Source organism: Cynocephalus volans, chromosome 12, assembly GCF_027409185.1.
Source record: "Cynocephalus volans isolate mCynVol1 chromosome 12, mCynVol1.pri, whole genome shotgun sequence".
Classification (NCBI taxonomy): Eukaryota; Metazoa; Chordata; class Mammalia; order Dermoptera; family Cynocephalidae; genus Cynocephalus; species Cynocephalus volans.
The window spans coordinates 82586366-82606106 of NC_084471.1; the positions used below are offsets into that span (position 1 = coordinate 82586366).

Consider the following 19741-nt stretch of genomic DNA (forward strand, 5'->3'; position numbering starts at 1 on the left):
AGGGATACTGTCACAAAGTACCACAAACTTGGTAGCTTAAAACAACAGAAATTATTCTTTCACAGTTCTGGGAGCTAGAATTCAAAATCAAGGTGTTGTCAGGGCCTCCAAGGCCTCCAGGGGATGATCCTTCCTTGTTTCTTTCAGCTTCTGCTAGTCCCAGTAGCTCCTTGGCTTGTAGAAGCATAACTCCAGTCTCTGCCTTCATCTTCAAATGGCCGTCTTCCCTCTGTGTATCTGTGTCCAAATTCCCTCTTCTTATAAAAACACCGGTCATATTGGATCGGGGGACACCTTAATGACTTCATGTTAACTTGATTACATCTGCAAAGACCCTATTTCCAAATAAAGTCACATTCACAGGTACCTAGGATTAGGACTTTAACATGTCTTGTGGGGGGCACAATTCAGCCCATATGTTATCTTTGCACTTATTAAGGAGCGAAGTGCAAAAAATTACAAAACAAACTAAAATAAAGATAAGCCCTATTATTCTTTATCACAGATGATTCCACTCAGAAAATATTTGATTATGGTTTGAATTCAAAACAGATATTCAAGTTTAGGGAAGTTCCTGATTTGAAGTGAATACAAGTGTTTTATTAACAAGTTTGTAATAAAAAAGTGATTTATAAGAAAGGAAGCAAAAGAGTATAACTGGGGAATATGGTAAGTTGGAAAGGGCAAGTCCTTTGAATTGGAAATCAGCAGTTCTAGAATTCAGTTTATTCTTAACCACTAACCAGCTTAGGAACCTTGGACAAGTTGGAATCACTTGCCTCTTTTCTTATCTGAAAATAGTCCAACTTTCCAAACATCTGTGATCTCCTTATTAAAGAGGCTCAGAGAAGGAAAGTGAAAAGGAGCCAGCAATGGCAAAGAAGTGTGATAGAAGACTGAAGTAAAAAGACTGGGCACATAAGTGGAAGTGGCACTGAGCCACCTGAATTTTCGGAAGGCATGTAGAGAATTGGTGCGGGGAATAAAAAGAAGTGGAATTATGCCTTTGACTTAAATGGCCCAAATTAAATAAGTAACATGAAGGTTCTTGAAAGATGGCTTTAAAATGTGATGTTTCTAACTTTCAGATGATCTGCTGCAGTATGTTGCAGAATTTTGTGTGCATACCTTTTATTTTCCAAGATGCCTGTCATGATTCTATTGGTCAGGAAAAAGGGAAACATAGTAAAGTATCTTTGTAATATATGATGGTAATACTCGATTTCATTTAATAAGTACTGTACTAAATTAGTGCAGGATTTCTTGGGATACATGTGGTAGTATATACATATCCTTGTGTTCAAGATTGTACTGTTAATGTTATATTCCTACTAACCTGAAAGGACTGAAACACTTGCAATTTTCCTAGCTGACTAGCTGAAGATCCTTATTTAAATATGTTTCTGAAATGTGTCAGAATTATTGATTCAGTTAGGTCCAAATATGAGAACGTTACAGTGATAACAGATATGTCAAAGGAAAAAATGGTGTGTATAAATTAAGGGAAATAGTAACAGCACTGCATAGAGTTGCTGTTTCTTTTCCTTTCCGAATCTTAATTATAAGCCTTCACCCTTCCATGTCTCAGTCAAAAATTTGGAATTTTTCATCACTGCTTTAGTTAAAGTAATTACAGTTCCTTTTTCCAGCCCATTATTTTCTGCTTTCAAATATACCTTTACTGCCAGTGGAGCCTTCTCTGTGCCAAGAGAAGGGTAGATATGGAGGTGATGCTGCTAATAATAATATTATAAGCTGGTTCTGCACTAGCCTCTCTGATGACTGCTTTAAGTACATCAGCTCATTAATCCTTATTACAAAAATTGAAAAAGAACAGAGCAAGCAAGGAGCTGGAATTGACAAGGGTGTTGAAAAAGAGGCTGAGGAAAGGGAGGATGACTGTTAAGCACATGGTGGGGATTAGAAATCTAATCCTGTTATCTCTTTACCTAGGTACTTGATTAAAATCAGATTTTTCACTAAACCTTTGCTGTTCTCCCCATCCTTGTCCTTCTCATGCTGATTAGTTCATATTGCCCTGAGCCTAGTCCCATTTACACTACCTTTGATGCTCCTAGTAGTTCTGTTAAGTCTTACCCTGTAACTTTTGCTTTTAATTTTGATAACTCTTTATGACTTAACAATAAAAAGAATGTGTGGTTTTTATAAACTCTCTCCAAAATAATCTCTTGTTATGCAGGAGTACAGTTCTTTCCTTTCATACAGGAGTTCAGTAGTTCTTTCCCTGACTGCAAAGGCGATATTATTTAGTTGGGCAGCACCTGAGAGCAGTTTTGAGTTAGAATTATGTGTGTTATACCCCACATAAGAGTGCTGAGTGGGGCTGTTCAGCACAATGTAACGATGTATTTTTGTGCATGAGAGTTGGCATGTTAAGTGCATGCTCCAGAAAAATAGATTAATAATTTTAAGATTTGTTTTCTAAAGTTGATACTGTGGATTATTTTTGTGAACAGCTTGAGTTTGGGATCTTTTTTCCTCTAAATAAACAAGTCCTTATTAAACCAGGAAAAAAAAACTTTATTTGATTAAATTCTTTCATTTGAGTAGGTTCCCTCAACTTTAATGAATTCACTAGAAAGGTGGAAAAGTTGTGTTCAGAATGAAATCTTCCCCTCCCATAAATAATGGAAATGTCTATACTCAAGTCTTGGGGTAGAAGGTTGTTAGAGAGAATTTAATATGCTGCTTACAAGACAGAAGCAAACAACTGATGACTGAAAATTTTACCTCACCTTAGTTTGTTGTCCAGGTTTCACCCTCCAGTGAAGAGCTGCTCCTGCTTTTATGAACTTAAAGATATGCTAAGAAATGTTGACCATTTTGGGAGTTCAAACTTTCCAGGTCATGGTACTAGGTATAGAGTTCTATTTTTCAGAAGTGTATGATCGTTCTGATAATTTTTCCATCAGAACAGATTAGTCATTGGTTTATTCAATTTTTTCTTATGTTTATAAAATATCCTGATTGTTTGAATCACTTTGATGTAAGTAGACTATTAACAGTTTTAAATTTCCTTTTGATAGCATTAGATAGCTTATTCATTTTCTTGGCAAATATTTGTGGAACTCCTGCTATACATAAGGACTGTCCTATTCACCAGGAGTTTAGAAATAAACAAAACAACAAAAATCTCTGCTTTCAAGTGCAGGGACACAAACAATTAAAAAAAACTTAATATGTAAAATAAGTAACATGTAAGATAGTGATACGAGTTTTGAAGAAAAATCAGGAAAGGAAATAGGGAGTGCTTAAGAGGAAGGATTACAATTCTGAAACCTTACAGCTATATTTTCTTGCTTTTAACCTTATATATTATATCTCAAGTTTTCCTATTTCTATATCAAGCCTCAAGCATTATATTTTCAGGTAGTTTATAGTCTTAAAAGAGAAAAGACCTCAGAACTAATTACAGGGTAAAGGGATTTATAATCATGACTGTATAAATGGTTGATCAACTGTTAGAGAGAATTTAATATGCCATTTATAAGACAGAAACAAATAAGCAGTCTTTAGTATTTCAGCAACTGTGATCATTGTCGGTAAAATTTTGCTTTGGAAATTAAGTTTAATAATGCAAGAGTGAATTAATTGCTTAAGACTAGGAATGTGTAGATTTCATAGTAATTTTCTTAAGCAATGCTCATTTCCCTATTTTGAAAATAAAATTACATATACATACTGTATTTTGTCCTACAGAGTGTATAGTGAGAGCTAGTTATATTATGTAAGTTAATCTTTATCCTTTTCCTAAAGCCTTGTCAACTTTTGCCTGTCAGGGGAAATATTCTGCCATTGATATTCTGCTCCTTCCCTTTATTTATCATATAAGTTCATTAGTTAGTATTTATTTTCTGATATGTAATATATATATTTTTACTATTTATTTGGACCACCTTGCCCATTAACCCTAATTTTTTTAATCCCTAAGTAAATTTTATTGTCTTATGCTGCCTTTTTTTCTACAGGGCTTATTTTCAAGGCCTCCATGTCAAAGATCTACACCTAGGTCTTTGTACGTTTTGTTTGTTGTTTATGTTCTACTCTTTTCCTTTATTTATTATATAAGTTCATCAGCTGGGGGTTATATTCTGTTTCAGAATCTTAATGTGTTTTTTAAAGAGTCACTTTTCAGTCACCCCAATTCCCTTTGTATCCTTTTTATAGTCCTGCATTGATCCTTTGCTATAGGGACATGTCCACGGATTCTACTTCATAGATCTTTGTAAATTTTTCCCCTGATATAAACCTATTCCTTTTTTAAAAAAGAGAAAAGAAAAGAAAAACGCTTTTTAAGAAGGGCTACCTTTCTGGCTGTCATTTTAATCATAATTATTCAGTGTTCTTCTAAATAGCAGACTGAAGTGAGGTGATCCTATATATAGAGTAGCCTAAAGACTCCACAAAAAACTCTTAGAGTTGATAAATGATTTTAGCAAAGTTGCAGGATACAAAATCAACATGCGAAAATCAGTAGCATTTCTATATTCTAACAGTGAACTGACAGAAAAAGAAATCAAGAAAGCACGCTCATTTACAGTAGCCACCAAAAAAATAAAATACCTAGGAATAAATTTAACCAAGGATGTGACAGATCTCTATGATGAGAACTACAAACCACCTGTGAGAGAAATTAAAGAGGACACAAGAAGATGGAAAGATACCCATGCTCTAGGATTGGAAGAATTAACATTATGAAAATGTCCATACTACCCAAAGAGATCTACAGATTCAATGCAATCCCCATCAAAATTCCAACGATATTTTCCTCAGAATTGTAAAAAACAATCCTAACGTTCATCTGGAAGAACAACAGAGCACGAATAGCCAAAGCAATCCTGAGCAAAAATAAATAAATAAAGCTGGAAGCACAACACTACTTGATTTTAAACTATACTACAAAGCAATATTAACCAAAACAGCATGGTACTGGCATAAAAACAGACATACAGACCAATGGAACAGAATAGAGAATCCAGAAATCAACCCATGCATCTACAGCCATCTGATATTTGTCAAAGGCTCCAAGACCACACACTGGGGAAGAGACTGCCTCTTCAGTAAATGGTGCTGGGAAAAGTGGACATACATATGTAGGAGAATGAAACTAGACCCATACCTCTCACCATATACCAAAATCAACTTAAAATGAATTAAAGAATTAAATATACATCCTGAAACAATAAAACTCCTTTAAAGGAAACATAGGGGAAACACTCCAGGAAGTAGGATTGGGTACAGACTTTATGAATATGACCCCCAAAGCACAGGCAACCAAAGGAAAAATAAACAAATGGGAGTATATCAAACTAAACTTCTGCACAGCAAAAGAAACAATTAACAGAGCAAAAAGACATCCAACAAAATGGGAGAAAATATTTGCAAAATATACATCTGACAAAGGACTAATAACCAGAATATACAAGGAACTCAGATAACTTAACAGCAAAAAAAACAAGTAACCCAGTTAAAAAATGGGCAAAGGAACTGAATAGGAATTTCTCAAAGGAAGATATATGAATGGCTAACAGACACATGAAAAAATGCTCAACATCACTCAGCATTCAGGAAATGCAGATCAAAACCACTTTGAGGTACCTTCCCACTCCAGTTAGGATAGCTAATATCCAAAAGACTGAGAATGATAAATGCTGGTGAGGATGCAGAGAAAAAGGAACCCTCCTACATTGTTGGTGGGACTGCAAATTGGTTCAGCCTTTATGGAAAACAGTATGGGGGTTCCTCAAACAACTACAGATAGATCTACCATATGACCCAGTTATTCCACTGCTGGGTATATACTCAGAGGAATGGAAATCATCATGTTGGAGGGATACCTGTACTCACATGTTCATTGCAGCGCTATTTACAATAGCCAAGAGTTGGAACCAGCCTAAATGCCCACCATCGGATGAGTGGATAAGGGAAATGTGGTATATCTACACAATGGAGTACTACTCTGCTATAAAAAAACATGAAATACTACCATTTGCAGCAACATGGATGGACTTAGAGAGAATTACATTAAGTGAAATAAGCCAGGCACAGAAAGAGAAATACTGCATGTTCTTACTTATTTGTGGGAGCTAATAAAAATAAATAAGTAAATAAATGAACAGGGTCAGGGTGGGGAAAGAAGACACAACAACCAATAATCACAACAATAAAAAATTATGTTAAAAAAAAACTTTTTAAGAGGGGATACTTTCTGGCTCTTGTTTTAATCATAATTATTCAGTGTTCCTCTAAATAGCAGACTGAAGTGAGGTGATTCAAAACCTTCATACCAAAGGCATGCATAAATTATTTTAAATGTAACAGAAGAAGCAAAGTTCTCATTTTAAGCTTTTTCTATATTGGATACTTTATTAATTAAAAAATTAAGGCTGGCTAGTTAGCTCACTCAGTAAAGAGTAGTGCTGCTAACACCAAGGTCAAGAGTTCAGATCCCCATACCGGCCAGCTGCCAAAAAAAATAAGTAAACAAACAAAAAGAAAGAAAGAAATAGTAGCAAATGTAATGTGACTTCTTCTGAATGACAAAAGTACAAACTTTTTAAATGATGTGTAGCTCTGTATTGTCCGCGATATATATCCAGTAGTAAATATTTTTAGAAGAGTGTGATTAATACACAGCTATTGGGGATGATACATCAAGAGCTGAGATTTTTAAAAATAGATTGATATGAAACAATATATTCTGTTTAGAAAATTCGGAATATTAGGAAGTGATGGGGTAAATTTTTAAACCACCCATAATCCCATCACTGTGAAATGTTAAAATTTGGTGTTATGTGCTTAACATTGCAAGGATTGGGGTGTGGGACAGGGTGTGCACACATATGGGGGTGGGCCTACACTGGTTTTTTACAAAATTGGAATATATACAATATTGTACCTTGCTTTTTCATTCATTACTGTATCGTGATTACTCTCATGTATTTTCAGTATTCTTAGAAACTTGATTTTTTTTAAATGACCATGTGAGATTTCATTGTATAGCACCCTCTACTGTTGAACATTTAGATTGTGTTGAGTACTGTACATTTACTTGATTCTACTGTTGGTTGAAGAGATCAACTATTCATTCAAAGGCTTTTTGGGAAAAGTAGACATTAAAAATGCATATGGACTGAAAGACACATCCTAATTTCAGGAACATTTAAAAGCCAAAATGTGAGCCTTAGGATACATAAATACAGAATTTGTTGTTGCATATATGCTGTGATGAACATCTGTAAACCTAAATGTTGGACTACATCTCTATTTATTGTATTTATAAGAGGAGCAGGTGATAAAGCACTTTACCAATAAAATGACTGATAGGATATTGGCCCTTCAACAGTTTATAGTAGAGCATTTTATGGAAAATGGAGATAAGTAATTATAACCCGCTGTGATTAGTACCATATTGCGAAGTACAGGAGAGGTTGCTAATTTAGATTTGTAAGAGTCATAGAACACTTTCTAGAAGTGGCATCTAACTTATCTGACAGATGAATAGAAGTTGTGAGAAAACTTCATGGACAAAGCCTCAAAGATAAGAAAGCATATCCCACTGGGAACACTGAGGTAGTTGAAAATTCCTGGAGTTTTAAAGTAGAAAGAGTTATCAGCAGTACTAAATGTAGCAGAGAGTTTGAGTAAGCTAGGAGTTGAATAATAGCCCTTGGATTTGGCACTTAGGAGTATCAATGGCTTCATTGAGACCATTTTTTGCAGAAGTAGCTGATTTGATATAAATAAAAGATCTAAATATAAGTAGAAGCCTTATGTCTAAATGTTTTAAGAATTTTTACATGAGAAGAGAGAAGGATTTGAACATAATTAAAGAGGGTCAAGAGGGAGACCAGCGTGGTTGTAAGCTGAAGGAATTCAGCTGAGAGATAAAAGTTGGCAATACAGCAAAGGAGGTGACTGATGGAGCAGGTCGAAAAAAGCAAGAGAGAATTGGTCAGGAATACAGTTGGAAGAAGTAGTTTTGAGCCATGGCTAATCTACACTTTGAGATTAAAAGAAAGATGAGGGTGTCTGTGTGTTTGCATCATTTCAGTAGAGAGCAAGAAGAGGGAGGCAAGGATAGGTCATCTGTTAACAGGTGGTACTTGAGGGTAAAGTGAAAAGTTTGTAATAGTCTTGAGGCGAATGGGAGAGAGCTGGTAAAGAGCAGACAAAGCAACTCACGGGTAGTCATAAGGGAAATCAAGAACTAGTCTACATGATTACGAGAACAGGGAAGTGAGAAGGTAGTATTCATCCAGGGCTGAGGCTCTGTTAGGCAAGTCAGGTAGGAAGGAGAGGATCTTTCCAGAGGAGAGGGTGCTAGTATGGGAGAAGTTTAGGTGGTTTTCCACAGGATTTAGGCTCAGAACAGAAAAAAAAGGAAAGCACAGGGGATCCCAAGTGGGAGTCAAGGTATGGAAGAGCTAATGTAATGGGAGATGGGGGCTAGTGCATTAGGTGGCGGAGTTTAAGATTTCTGAGGCAGAGGAGTTTGGGATGGTCACTTGATTTAGTGTGATGTCCTGGTTGTGGCCAAAGTGAGGTGGAGACTGAATTTATTTCAATTTAGGGGGCCCCAGAATTGTAAGGCTAAGTTGTCTGTGTAGTCTATATTTTCCTTAGCAGGAAAGAAAACTGAGCCTTGTTCTAAATCCTTCACTGAATGAAGATTATAGAGATAAAGGAGTCGTTAAGGATGATAATAACTGGGTGGTTTGAGTTTTACACACTAATCTGGATCTTGTAGTTAGTTGGGTTGGCCATAAAAGGACCTTTAAATAAGGGAAACATTATAGATTTTTAAGCCCTTCATATCACCTAGGGCAGATGTCTGGATCTAGGACATATTAACTGTTGAATCACTGTTTAACTAAAAGCAAAGGTAATAGAATCAGAGTATTAGAATTAAAAGGCAACTTAGATGCCAACAATTCAGTAGCAGAGAAAACTATGATAGAACTAGCACTTACTTTACTAATAAATTATTTGGAATCAGATTGGCAGTCTTGATGCTAGAACCTGGTCAAGTTAGAGGAAAAGTGGTGTGAGCTAAGGTCAGAGAGGAAGGAGCAGAGCCTGGTTATTTAGAATTTATAGGCTATGAGTTTGGATTTTATATTAAACTTATTCTTTCTGCTTACTTGGTATTGAGGGGTTTTTTTGTTTGTTTGTTTTTACAAAACAACTGATAAATACAGGCTATCATTTCACAGAAACACAGTCATAAAATTTTAAAGCCAAACGGAATCACAGTGGTTATTAAGTTCAACCCTTAGACTTTACGGATGAGGACTCTTATAAGTTTGAATGTTAAGTTTAGAAAGGTATTCCTTAAAAAGTTAGAAACTTCATAACTTTTTATTCTTTTAGGACACTAGAATTAACTGATTGTAAATTACGTATTTTGAGAATATTCTCCTTTGTGTTAAAAAATATTCACCCGGGCCGACCCCGTGGCGCACTCGGGAGAGTGCGGCGCTGGGAGCGCAGCGGCGCTGCCGCAGGTTTGGATCCTATATAGGGATGGCCGGTGTGCGTTCACTGGCTGAGCGGGGTACGGGCGACACCAAGCCAAGGGTTGCCATCTCCTTACCGGTCACAAAAAAAAAAAAAAAAAAAAATTCACCCATAATACTTACTTTGAACAAGTCAAGGCATCCCTATTATATGTCTAATAAAATGAAGGACTAACTCGATTGAGATCTGACTTGTTATTATGTATAAAGATATGTAAAGTGTATTGATACTATACCTTTTTAAACCTCAGTTTTAAAACAGTATAGATTATGATGGTGGTTGCTCATATCTGAATATACTAAAAACTTGATTGTATGCTAAAAATGAGTGAATTGTATGGTATTTTAATTATATCTCAGTAAAGGTGTTATATATTTTTTAAAGAATTAATTGAAAAATAGATATTGTCTTTTGTGTTGAACGGTTCATTCTTTCTATTTTAAAGATAAAGACCACATTTTTTTTATTTGGATGTTTGTCTTAACCTACACCCTTTTGGGTATGGTTATTTTTTCAGTCGCTGGGTAAGTCGGAATGCCACGACACAGCGCAGGAAAGAACGCCTTCGCCAGCATTCTGAGCACATTGGACTGGACAACGACTTAAGGGAGGTATGTGGGCTGCCTTCCTGGGATGCCTTGATTTGAGAGCCGTGAACTGGGCTTACTCAGCCCAGCAGGTGTCATTGTGTAAGTCTTTTCACATTCTTTTAAAAAATAGTTCAGTTATATTTTAAAATATGAATTATTTTGTACTGACTTATAGCAGAAAACACCTTTTTTTCCCCTTTTTTATAATTTCAGTACATCTAAAATAAGGCTCTAAAGGCTTTTTGTGTACTACATCAAGTAAAGACTAAGTTTAGGATAAATTTTTGGTAAATATGTCTCCTATAGGGAGAAAAATTTACATGAAGCATAGACATTTTTAAGTTTCAAGCATAATTTAAACTTAGTGAGTAAAGATGTATTTGCCTATGCTTTGACCTTGGCTTGCTGACACTATTTTAAAAAGTGTTTTTAAGCTATTTATAAATTATAAGCACTATGCTTAATTGTACGCCTTGAAAATAAAACCATAATTATGCTTTTGAGCTATAAGTAAGTTTTGATTGTTTCTTGTGATCAAAAGAAAACTGCAGTCAGATCTGTTAACTATTTTCTAAACTCAAATGTGTAGAAATAAGAAAACATCATTCCAAACATCTATTGCTTTTTGATAATGCGTTCATATGTATGTGATTTTAAACATTTTCTTGAGAACCGAAGCATCATGTGTTTAGTGCTTTTTTTTTGGCTACCATAATTTCTTCTCTCCCCTTCCCTTTTGCTGTGATTTTATCATATGCATGCTTGTTTTGCTTGTCTTTTTCTCCCTATCCTTTTCTTTTTTGCTTTTCTGTCATTGGCGCATCTCCATCCTCTTAGCCTCCCGGGGAGCTTTTGGTCTGTCAGAACTCCATGGCATTCTGGGAGTGGGATCAGGGTCCACCTCCTCCTGCACGACTTCCTAAAAAATCCTTCTCTGAGTGCTGCCTGGTATGTTCTTTGCCTGAAAATGCTTTTACCAGATGTCCCCAAATCTTGTCTTTGGTGTCACTTGAATGATATGCACGTGCGAGTGCACATAGCTCTAGAATGCCTCACGTTACCTTGTGATGTGAGCTCTTGGCCTCTCCATTTTGCTCTCTGCCTCCTCTTGTGTTTGGTACCTTTTTGTGTTGGTGTGCTAACACGAGTGATTCTATGCTGTTGACCGGTGAAACTGATCATTCAAATGAATCCCTAATCAGTGGGATGTCTTTTTTTGCACCAGATAGCAAATTGCTTTTCTTCCAAAGGGGAAATGTATTAAATATACAAACTCTCTTTTATTTAGGCATTTTTCAGAAGTGCAGAGGTGATTCAATTTCAGATAGCATTTCCTTTGCTGGGTTTTATCTCCACAGTATTTTAGTTTACGCTTCCTGGTCTGTATTTTATGTGATCAGAAAATCCAGTCATCAACATAGAATCTTAATGCTAACAGGAACCTTTGAGGTCATCTTGTCCAACTTGAAATGATTTAACTGAAGCCCAAGAGACTTGCCCAAAGTTAAATAGACACACAAAGGCAAGGCTGAGCCTATAGCTCAGGACTCCTGACTTCCAGGCCAGTACTCTTCCCACCAACCCTGCATGCCAGCTCACGCTAACCACTGTTTACTTGGGGGCATGAGTAACTTAGGACCCTTGCTTGTGTTTTTCCCCCATTATGTCATATTAGCTTAAATATCCTTAATTTTACCATGGTCTTCTTTCCACAAGTTCGGCACCAGTTAAAGGGATAGGGTGTTTATTAGAAAATTCAGGGAGAGCCTGTATTATAAAGCAGTTAGCTCAGTGTTTATTGAGTAATAGGATGTATTTTCATAGGTAGTTTCTAGTGGTTTGTTGCTTTTGTCTTTGACAGAAATAAAGATGAGCATAAAAGAAATCTCAGAAGAAACCTGGGGTTGTTTCCCTCTGTAAAGAAATGGACTTTATTCTAAAAACATTCCCTGTGAGGGATTTTTCTTTCTTCTCCATTTTCCATCTTAAAATGCATCTTTTCCTCCAGCTTCTGTTTTTATCTTTACTTGTTTACTTTGAAGACATTGCTCTGTTTTTGCAATATGCAGAGGCAGCCTCACTTCTTGCTGTGAGAAGTGTCTTGCCACCCTCTCTTTACTTTCTGTGCATGTCCATGGAATGTTGCTAGTTCTGTGGCTTCAGCAGATGCTCAGGAGACTTTGCACGTGGCCTAGTGAGGTCCACTATTGGCTAATAACTGTACTTGCTCTATGTGTTGTGGGTACTTGGTAAATATGGTCACTCAAAGAGCAGCCTCCATCCAGCTTGTTTCCTTTTTTTTTTTTTTTTTTTAACATTGCCAAGATGGTTTATTATCTTCAGTGAAGGATAGTTTCCCCGAAATTAGGAATCTAGACAAGTGACACAGTGTGGCCTCCTTACACAGCTGAAACTGTCAGCAGCTGCTTTCTCTCTCACACCTTCCACTGTGTTTTTGGAGGCTAGGCAGTCTAAGGTCCAGGGAGCACATCTGGTGAGGGCCTTCTTCTTGGTGGGAACTCTGTAGAGTCCCGTGGAGATGCAGGCAATCACATGGTGAGGGGTGAGCTGGAGTGCTGCTGGTGTGCTCGCTTGTTCTCCTTATCTGTTTCCATTTATATAAAACAGCATGTAAACTTTAAGCAGTGCTTAACTTATAATCCAGTTATTGACTTTAAAAAATTTATGCATGTATATCAGAAAAAAAAATGCCAGAGGCTTCTTCCCAGCCTCTTGCCTGACCATGTTCCTCATTCCTTTTCTTCTAGCTGGTATATTTTTTCCTGAGCTAAGTTTGATACTTAACTCTTCTTGAGAGTTGAGTTTAGTAGTAATTCTGTCTACCTTTGCATAAGTCCTGAAGATAGAGGAGTTGAGGCTGGGGAAGAACAGGAACTTTTAAACATTTAACAGTTAATATATATATATTTTTTCATCAACCTTTACTTCTGATTTTAATATTCCAAATAACATTAGTATAACCATGGGCTGGCTGGTTAGCTCATTTGGTTAGAACATGGTGCTGATAACACCAAAGTCTAGGATTCAATCCCTGTATTGGCCAGCCACCAAAAAAAAAAGAAAAAAAATTAGTATAACATTAGACTATAGGAAATGCAAATATTATAATTCTCATATAGGGTTTCTGCACTGTATCTCAGGTTGATTTTTCTGAGACTGTTTTCATTTCCTACATTTATTTATTTGAAAACTAACCTTTAGAATATGTCTACAGACACCGTTGCATTTAGATTGCCTATTGATAATAGTTGTCTTTCATTCTCAATTTTTCCTTCTTTCTTCTACTCTCCAAAAAATATTTGAAGCTGAAAGAAGTATATATGAGTGCTGTGGGAACTAAATGCCTGCAGAGTTCATTTTACTTTATTTATTTATTTATTTATTTATTTATCTATCTATTATTTGGGGATCCAAACCCTTGACCTTGGTGTTACCAGTACCATGCTCTAACCAAGGGAGCTAACTGGCTCTCATTTGATTTTAAATCTTTCCTTAAAATGATTGGACTGGACAAGAAACAGATTATTTTGTCAATGTTGCCTTTCATCATGAAAGTTGGAAAGTAACAGGTAAACTGATCAGTTGAATCCCTAATCATAGGGACTTTTTTACTTTGTACCAGATTTAGCAGATTACTTCTCTTCCAAAGGGGAAATATATTCAGTGTACAAATTCCCTTTTATTTAAAGAAAGCAAAGGATTTTACACATCTTCTCTTACAATATCAAATTCTCCCCTTAAGATAGTAAGGATAGATCTCACATATGTGCCTGTGGGAGGATGTGCTGGCTTGTGTGCTCTGTCTCCCTCTGCTCCCTCTTCCCCCAACAGACTGCTAGTTTTACTATATAATTTAGAGCACTTACTCCCTAAATATGGTCTGGAGACACTTAGACTTTTTGGAGATTCTGCTCTGTGATTCTGATGCAAACATAAGGTATCTAGATGAGCTTTTACAGGTAGCATAGAAAGAAGAGAAAGAACACATTTCCTGCACTAATCACATGGACTGTTTTTTTTTTAAATGGAGATTCACTAACCAAAGCTTAAAAGCATTGGACTGGGTTTCTGTGGTACCTTAGAGTCACCACAGACTCTGAAAGTAACACTGTGCTCCCACTTTCCCTTGATTGTAGAAAAAGGCACAGGAGGGCTTTAGCAAGTACATCAAAGAAAGAAGAAGCCTCCTGCATGTGGAGCACACCAGGCTTTTCAGAGTGATCTCATAGTCCTTTTGTGAGATAGGTGGACATGTTTTATGCTCATTTTACAAGTAAGCTAAGATCCACAAACATTAGTCGATAAGCCTCAGGTCCTAAAATTAGTTGCAGCCAGATTCTGGAGCTCCTGATTTTGCTATTGTGACTTGATTAGAACAAAGGATTAGGCTGAACAGCAGTGCCCAAGAGGCTAGAAATGCATTAAGTCTCTCACTGTATGGGAGGGGAGCAGAGGAAACCAGTGATCTGAAAACCACTGGGCCCCTGCAGAACCTTGAAATTGTAATCCAGATACCTAAATTTTTTCATCCCAGTTATGATCCTGAATAATCACAGCCTTGGATATTCCCAATAAAAAGACTAAACTAAATGAAACTTCATCTCATTTTGAATGAGTTTCAACCTGATGGGATTTCTGTCACCCTCCTTTTCACGGGACTTAATGGATTGTGGGAGGAGTATGAATGTCCTCTGCCTTTTGGTGCACTAAACCTAATTGCTGTTGCACACATACACTTATGTCCTTTTTTGCACTTGTTTCTGTAAGGTTAAGTAGATCAGAAGAATATCTGATGTTTATGCATTAAAAAATACTCTTTAACTTTTAGAAATATATGCAAGAGGCACGAAGTTTAGGAAAAAACCTGAGGCAACCCAAACTGTCAGACCTCTCTCCTGCAGTGATTGCACAAACCAACTGGAAATTTGTAGAAGGCTTATTAAAAGAATGTAGAATGAAGGTATGTATTGCAGTATTGTTCATTGTTGCCAGACAGTGTGCATTCATGTTTACACCATGTGTGAGGCTAAGGTGAGCTGAGTATGTTTGAACCTGTAGCTTCCCTAGAAGAAAACTTTTACTGTGGCGTTGACCTCTTATGCTCTTTACTGAGGTCATGAACCTCCACGGGTTCTCCATTGCCCACAGAATCAATGCCATGGGAACCCTACAAAGTTTTTCCTACCCTTTCAGCCACTGCTATCTTTCTCTCCAACATGAACAGATGTTAAGCCACTCATAAGCTGTGTCAGGAATGCTGTCATCTTATGTGAAAGGCAACACATTTTTTTTAATCTGTGTGTGGACTGATATACAACCTTCTCTGTACCCACACGTGCATACGTATACCCATAAGGAAAAAGACCTTAGCTGTGTCATAGGTTGTGTATATTGCACACCAGTCTCTCAAATATCTGGGTTTATCAGAGGTAGCAATACAAATTGACAAAACTTAACATCATTTTAGCTAATAATGTCATTCATTTATTTGACAGTCATTTCTCAGGTACCTGCTCTGCAGATTCAATAAGTGCACTATTTTCAGCATCAGCCTATAGTGGTGAATCAGACACACGAGGTCCCTGTCTAAAGGAACTAGATTCTCTCTCACTTTACATTTTATAAGAGCTACTAAGACTGATGCAAATTAGCTTACATGAAACCTTCCATTTCCTTTCCATTTTCTGGTGCATACTCAGGAGCAGAGAAAAGAGAGGAAAAGAGGGAGGAAAAAGAGTCCTAGTTCACTCACAAATTAGAGAGTTATCAAAAAACTTAGAACTTCCCATTTGTATGCGTTTGTGGGTTTTGCTAAGTGCAATTGAGCTAAGCACAAATATCTTTAGTATGCTAAGATGCTTGGGGCAATGGGAGGGCAAGTTGTGGTAGCAAGATGGGATTCCAGATTCTGACTGTACATTTTCTAGTCTGGTGTAATTCACCAATATCACAGAAATTAACAATCTGAAAATTGCTGTACATAAGCATTTGTTCAACATCGGGATGCTTAACAAATGTTATCTTATTCTCTCATCAGTGCCCCTCCACTTCTGTGACAAAATAGTAAAATATAGATAATATTAAACCAGTTAGTCAACCACAAAGATTAAAGCATTTTTCATAAGGTGATTAAAAATTTGCAATTAGAAGTATAATGAAGGGAATCCAGGTCTCCTAATCCACTAATTGATTTGTTGGTTATTGGTTTCACTGTTCGGATAACTTGTGACCACACTTGGTATTTTCAGACAAAACGCATGTTGGTGGAGAAGATGGGACACGAAGCAGTGGAACTGGGTCATGGAGAAGCAAACATCACCGGCTTGGAGGAGAACACTTTGATTGCCAGCCTCTGTGACCTACTGGAGAGGATATGGAGCCATGGCTTGCAAGTCAAGCAGGTAACAGTATCAGGAGGTTCTGGTGACATGGTCAGTTCGGAGCCCTGTTAAGAAATGTAACAAAGAGAAAAAGATGATATTAAAAAAAAAAAGATATGTTCCTTCGTCACAGGGTGACTAGAATGTGCCACAGGCATTTTAAATCCAGCAAAAGAAAACATAACTCATGATCAGGGGGTGGTTTGGGGATTCTTCCTGGTAAATAGGAAAGGACAAAACAGCACGGACATTGCAGAGGCTGTATCCCCTGTAGACTACATTAAATGTCTGCTTTTGTCACTGTCCAGGAAAAAGATCTCCTAGCCAGAATTAGCAGTTCTTTACTGTTTTAAGTTGTCTAGTAATTCAGGGTAGAAAAATTCAAATAGGCACTTTGCTTTAGTCTTTCTAATCTCCTTTTCTGTTTCTTTTCTAATGTGCACATGTTTCTTTCTTCCTCCCCTTTTCTCTTTCTCTTCATACCTCAGTTTTCTTTCCTTATTGCCATTCCATATATCCAAACATATTTTAACGTATGGATGTTCACAAATACATATTGTACTGCTAAAGCCTTTAATTCCCTGGTTACTAATGTGGCCAGAGTAGACAGCCCTAATTACATACAACTAAGTAACTGAATGGACATCAGAAATCTCTGTGCCTGCCCTTCTGGCCTTTTGCTTAGCTACTTCTTTAGGCTCTTGTCAGTCTTCTCAATGAGGCAAAGGCTGACCCTTGTAACACATGGAATGAGATGCTTAGAATGTCACACAGCTAGGAATGAATGAGCTGGGTCACGAAACTTCTTTTGGCCATTTTGATGTGAAATGTTTTGATGAGAAATTATTTTTTTTGATGAATTATTTCTTATAAAATGAACATTTTTGTGTACCTTGTACTTTCAGGGGAAGTCAGCTTTGTGGTCACATTTAATTCAGTTTCAGGACAGAGAAGAGAAACAAGAGCACCTTGTAGAATCACCAGGTGAGAAATCATTGGTTTGATTGTTTCTACTGAACTGGCAGCATTAGACCATGAGAAGAATCAGTACTTCATGGCCTGGTTTCTATTTTGTTCTCTCTCAAGCTGAAACTTACCCCATCTTGCCAGTAGTGGAGTAAAATAGAAGGAGCAATATTATTTACTAGCCAGGAGACCTGGGAAAAGCCACTTGACCTTTCTTATCTTCTGCTTCCCTCATTTATAAGATAGGCAAAATAATATTAACTATGCCAAGGCTGTCATGTTGATCAAATTAGATAACATATGTGAAAACCCCCAATGAGTTGTAAAGACCATACGCATGTACCTTACTTTTACCAGTTTTAGGGTGTGGTGTATACTCATTTTTTTCTTAAAGAAAAGTTTTATAACCATCAATAATCTTTCAGGGAAAAAATATGTATATGTGTCTCAAAAATCTTCAGGAGTCGGATTTCTTACATTTATAGAAAATATCACATGTTATAAGTATCCTAATTCTTTAGCTAATTATAATTATATAGGGTTCCTTAACCTAAATGTCTACCTACTGTGTATTTTCCACAAGGAGCTGGCTTTTCTTTATGTAAAATAACCATCTGTTTCACAAAAAGTAACAGTGGGAAGTTAATAGAGATAAAATATTTTATACTGAATCAGCCATTTGGGAACCTTTTCTAAAATTATAGATTATTTCAGATATTCAGAAATGTAAAAAAAAAGTAATATTTTTAAAAATTCATGAGCCAACCACCGGTTTAAGAAATAAAGTATTTGCAAATATGTTTGGAATACCCTTGAATTCATCCCCATTTCCCTTTCCCTCACTGCCCCTAGAGGGCAACACTACCCTAAATGTGGTATTTGTTGTTGGAAACCTAGTTTTTAAATGTATTTAATCAGACAGCTAGGGCTACGAGTTTGATACTACATTGCCCTAGAGCTCCTCTAAACATAATGTCAAGGTTCTGATGTCCCAGACTGTAACTATTTATAAAGATTCAGATCAAGGTTAAAAGCATTCTCAAGTATCCATCTCCTCTGCCCCTTTTCCTGTTAAAAAGGTAAAAATGCATTGACATATGCCCTGAAACTGTCACTAACAGAAAATATAGCTGTTCAGTTCATAAGATTGTAACCAAGGCAGCTTACCCTAATTAGAAAAAAAGTAAATTCCTAGGAAGAAATAGCCATTTGTAGGGTAAAATGTTGGAAAGTCAAGCTCAGTTAAGACAGGGATGTGGAAGCATTTGGCTCCTGTACCAAATGAGGCATGTGGGAATGTCCAGCTGTTAGAACATGCAGCTGCTGGGCAACAACAGCAGCTTTCGTGGCTTTGACTGGTCAGATGTTGGGTGGTTCAGCTGGAGGCTGCAGTCCTGACTGCAGTGGCCTCTAGTCAGTCAGTAGTGGGAGCAGCAAAATTCTGCAGTCAAGGCTAAGAAATATAAAATGCATCAAGTCCTCATGCAGTCACTATTTGTGCTGCTCTGTCAAATGCTAGTGAAGGGCTAGTATGTAAGAATGAACATAAGTTAAATATTTTACTGATTCTAAATAAGATTAATATCAGTCATGTAGCTTTTGAAAGCAAAGATTATTGACTGTTAGAGCAATATTTATAAAATCCACCTTTACTAACACTTCTGGCGATTCAGCCCAGGAAATTTGGACTTAACAATATGACAGTGTGAAACATGTATAAAAACATCAGTTTAAAAATGAAATATTTCATTCTTGAGAAACAATATAGTGTTTTAATTATACAAAAATAAGCAGTTTTAAATATGGGTGTTTTCCCCCAAAAAAATACTTTTTGCTGCCAATTATTAAGTTTCCTAATTAAGGGCAGTAAACAGTCTGCATCGTTGTGTTAAGGATCCTCCAAGTCCTTAGAGATTCGCAGTGGGTTTGAACATTACTCTTACTAGCACTGAGCCAGGAGGAAAATAGGTGAAGTGTCATTACTCTTTCTGCAGAAGTAGCAGTAAACAAGAGTCAGATATCTTAAGGGTTGCAGAGGAATGAAAAGGGTCTGTCTTAGCAAGAGGACCACAGCAGGTAGACTGTATTAATTTTGACCTAGTGATCAGTGCACCTAGTAGCTTGAAGTCCATTTTCAGAGAAGGAATTTCAGAATGCAGTCAGTCCCAGAACAAGGACTCTTCCTTATAAATCCCCCAAAAGTTTCTACTTTTAAAAATATTGGTCAGCTTAGACATACATGTT

At 36.7% G+C, this 19741-nt stretch overlaps 1 protein-coding gene across 2 annotated transcripts in view; it reads left to right on the forward strand.

Annotated features, from left to right (window-relative positions):
* DENND5B (DENN domain containing 5B) overlaps positions 1-19741 on the forward strand; it is a 193362-nt gene that overhangs the window by 137995 nt on the left and 35626 nt on the right. For both annotated transcript variants that reach the window (XM_063075274.1, XM_063075275.1), the window contains 4 exons: positions 10058-10151; positions 14980-15111; positions 16400-16552; positions 17437-17515. In XM_063075274.1, the coding sequence (XP_062931344.1) occupies positions 10058-10151; positions 14980-15111; positions 16400-16552; positions 17437-17515 (458 nt within the window). The remainder of the gene's footprint in view (positions 1-10057; positions 10152-14979; positions 15112-16399; positions 16553-17436; positions 17516-19741) is intronic.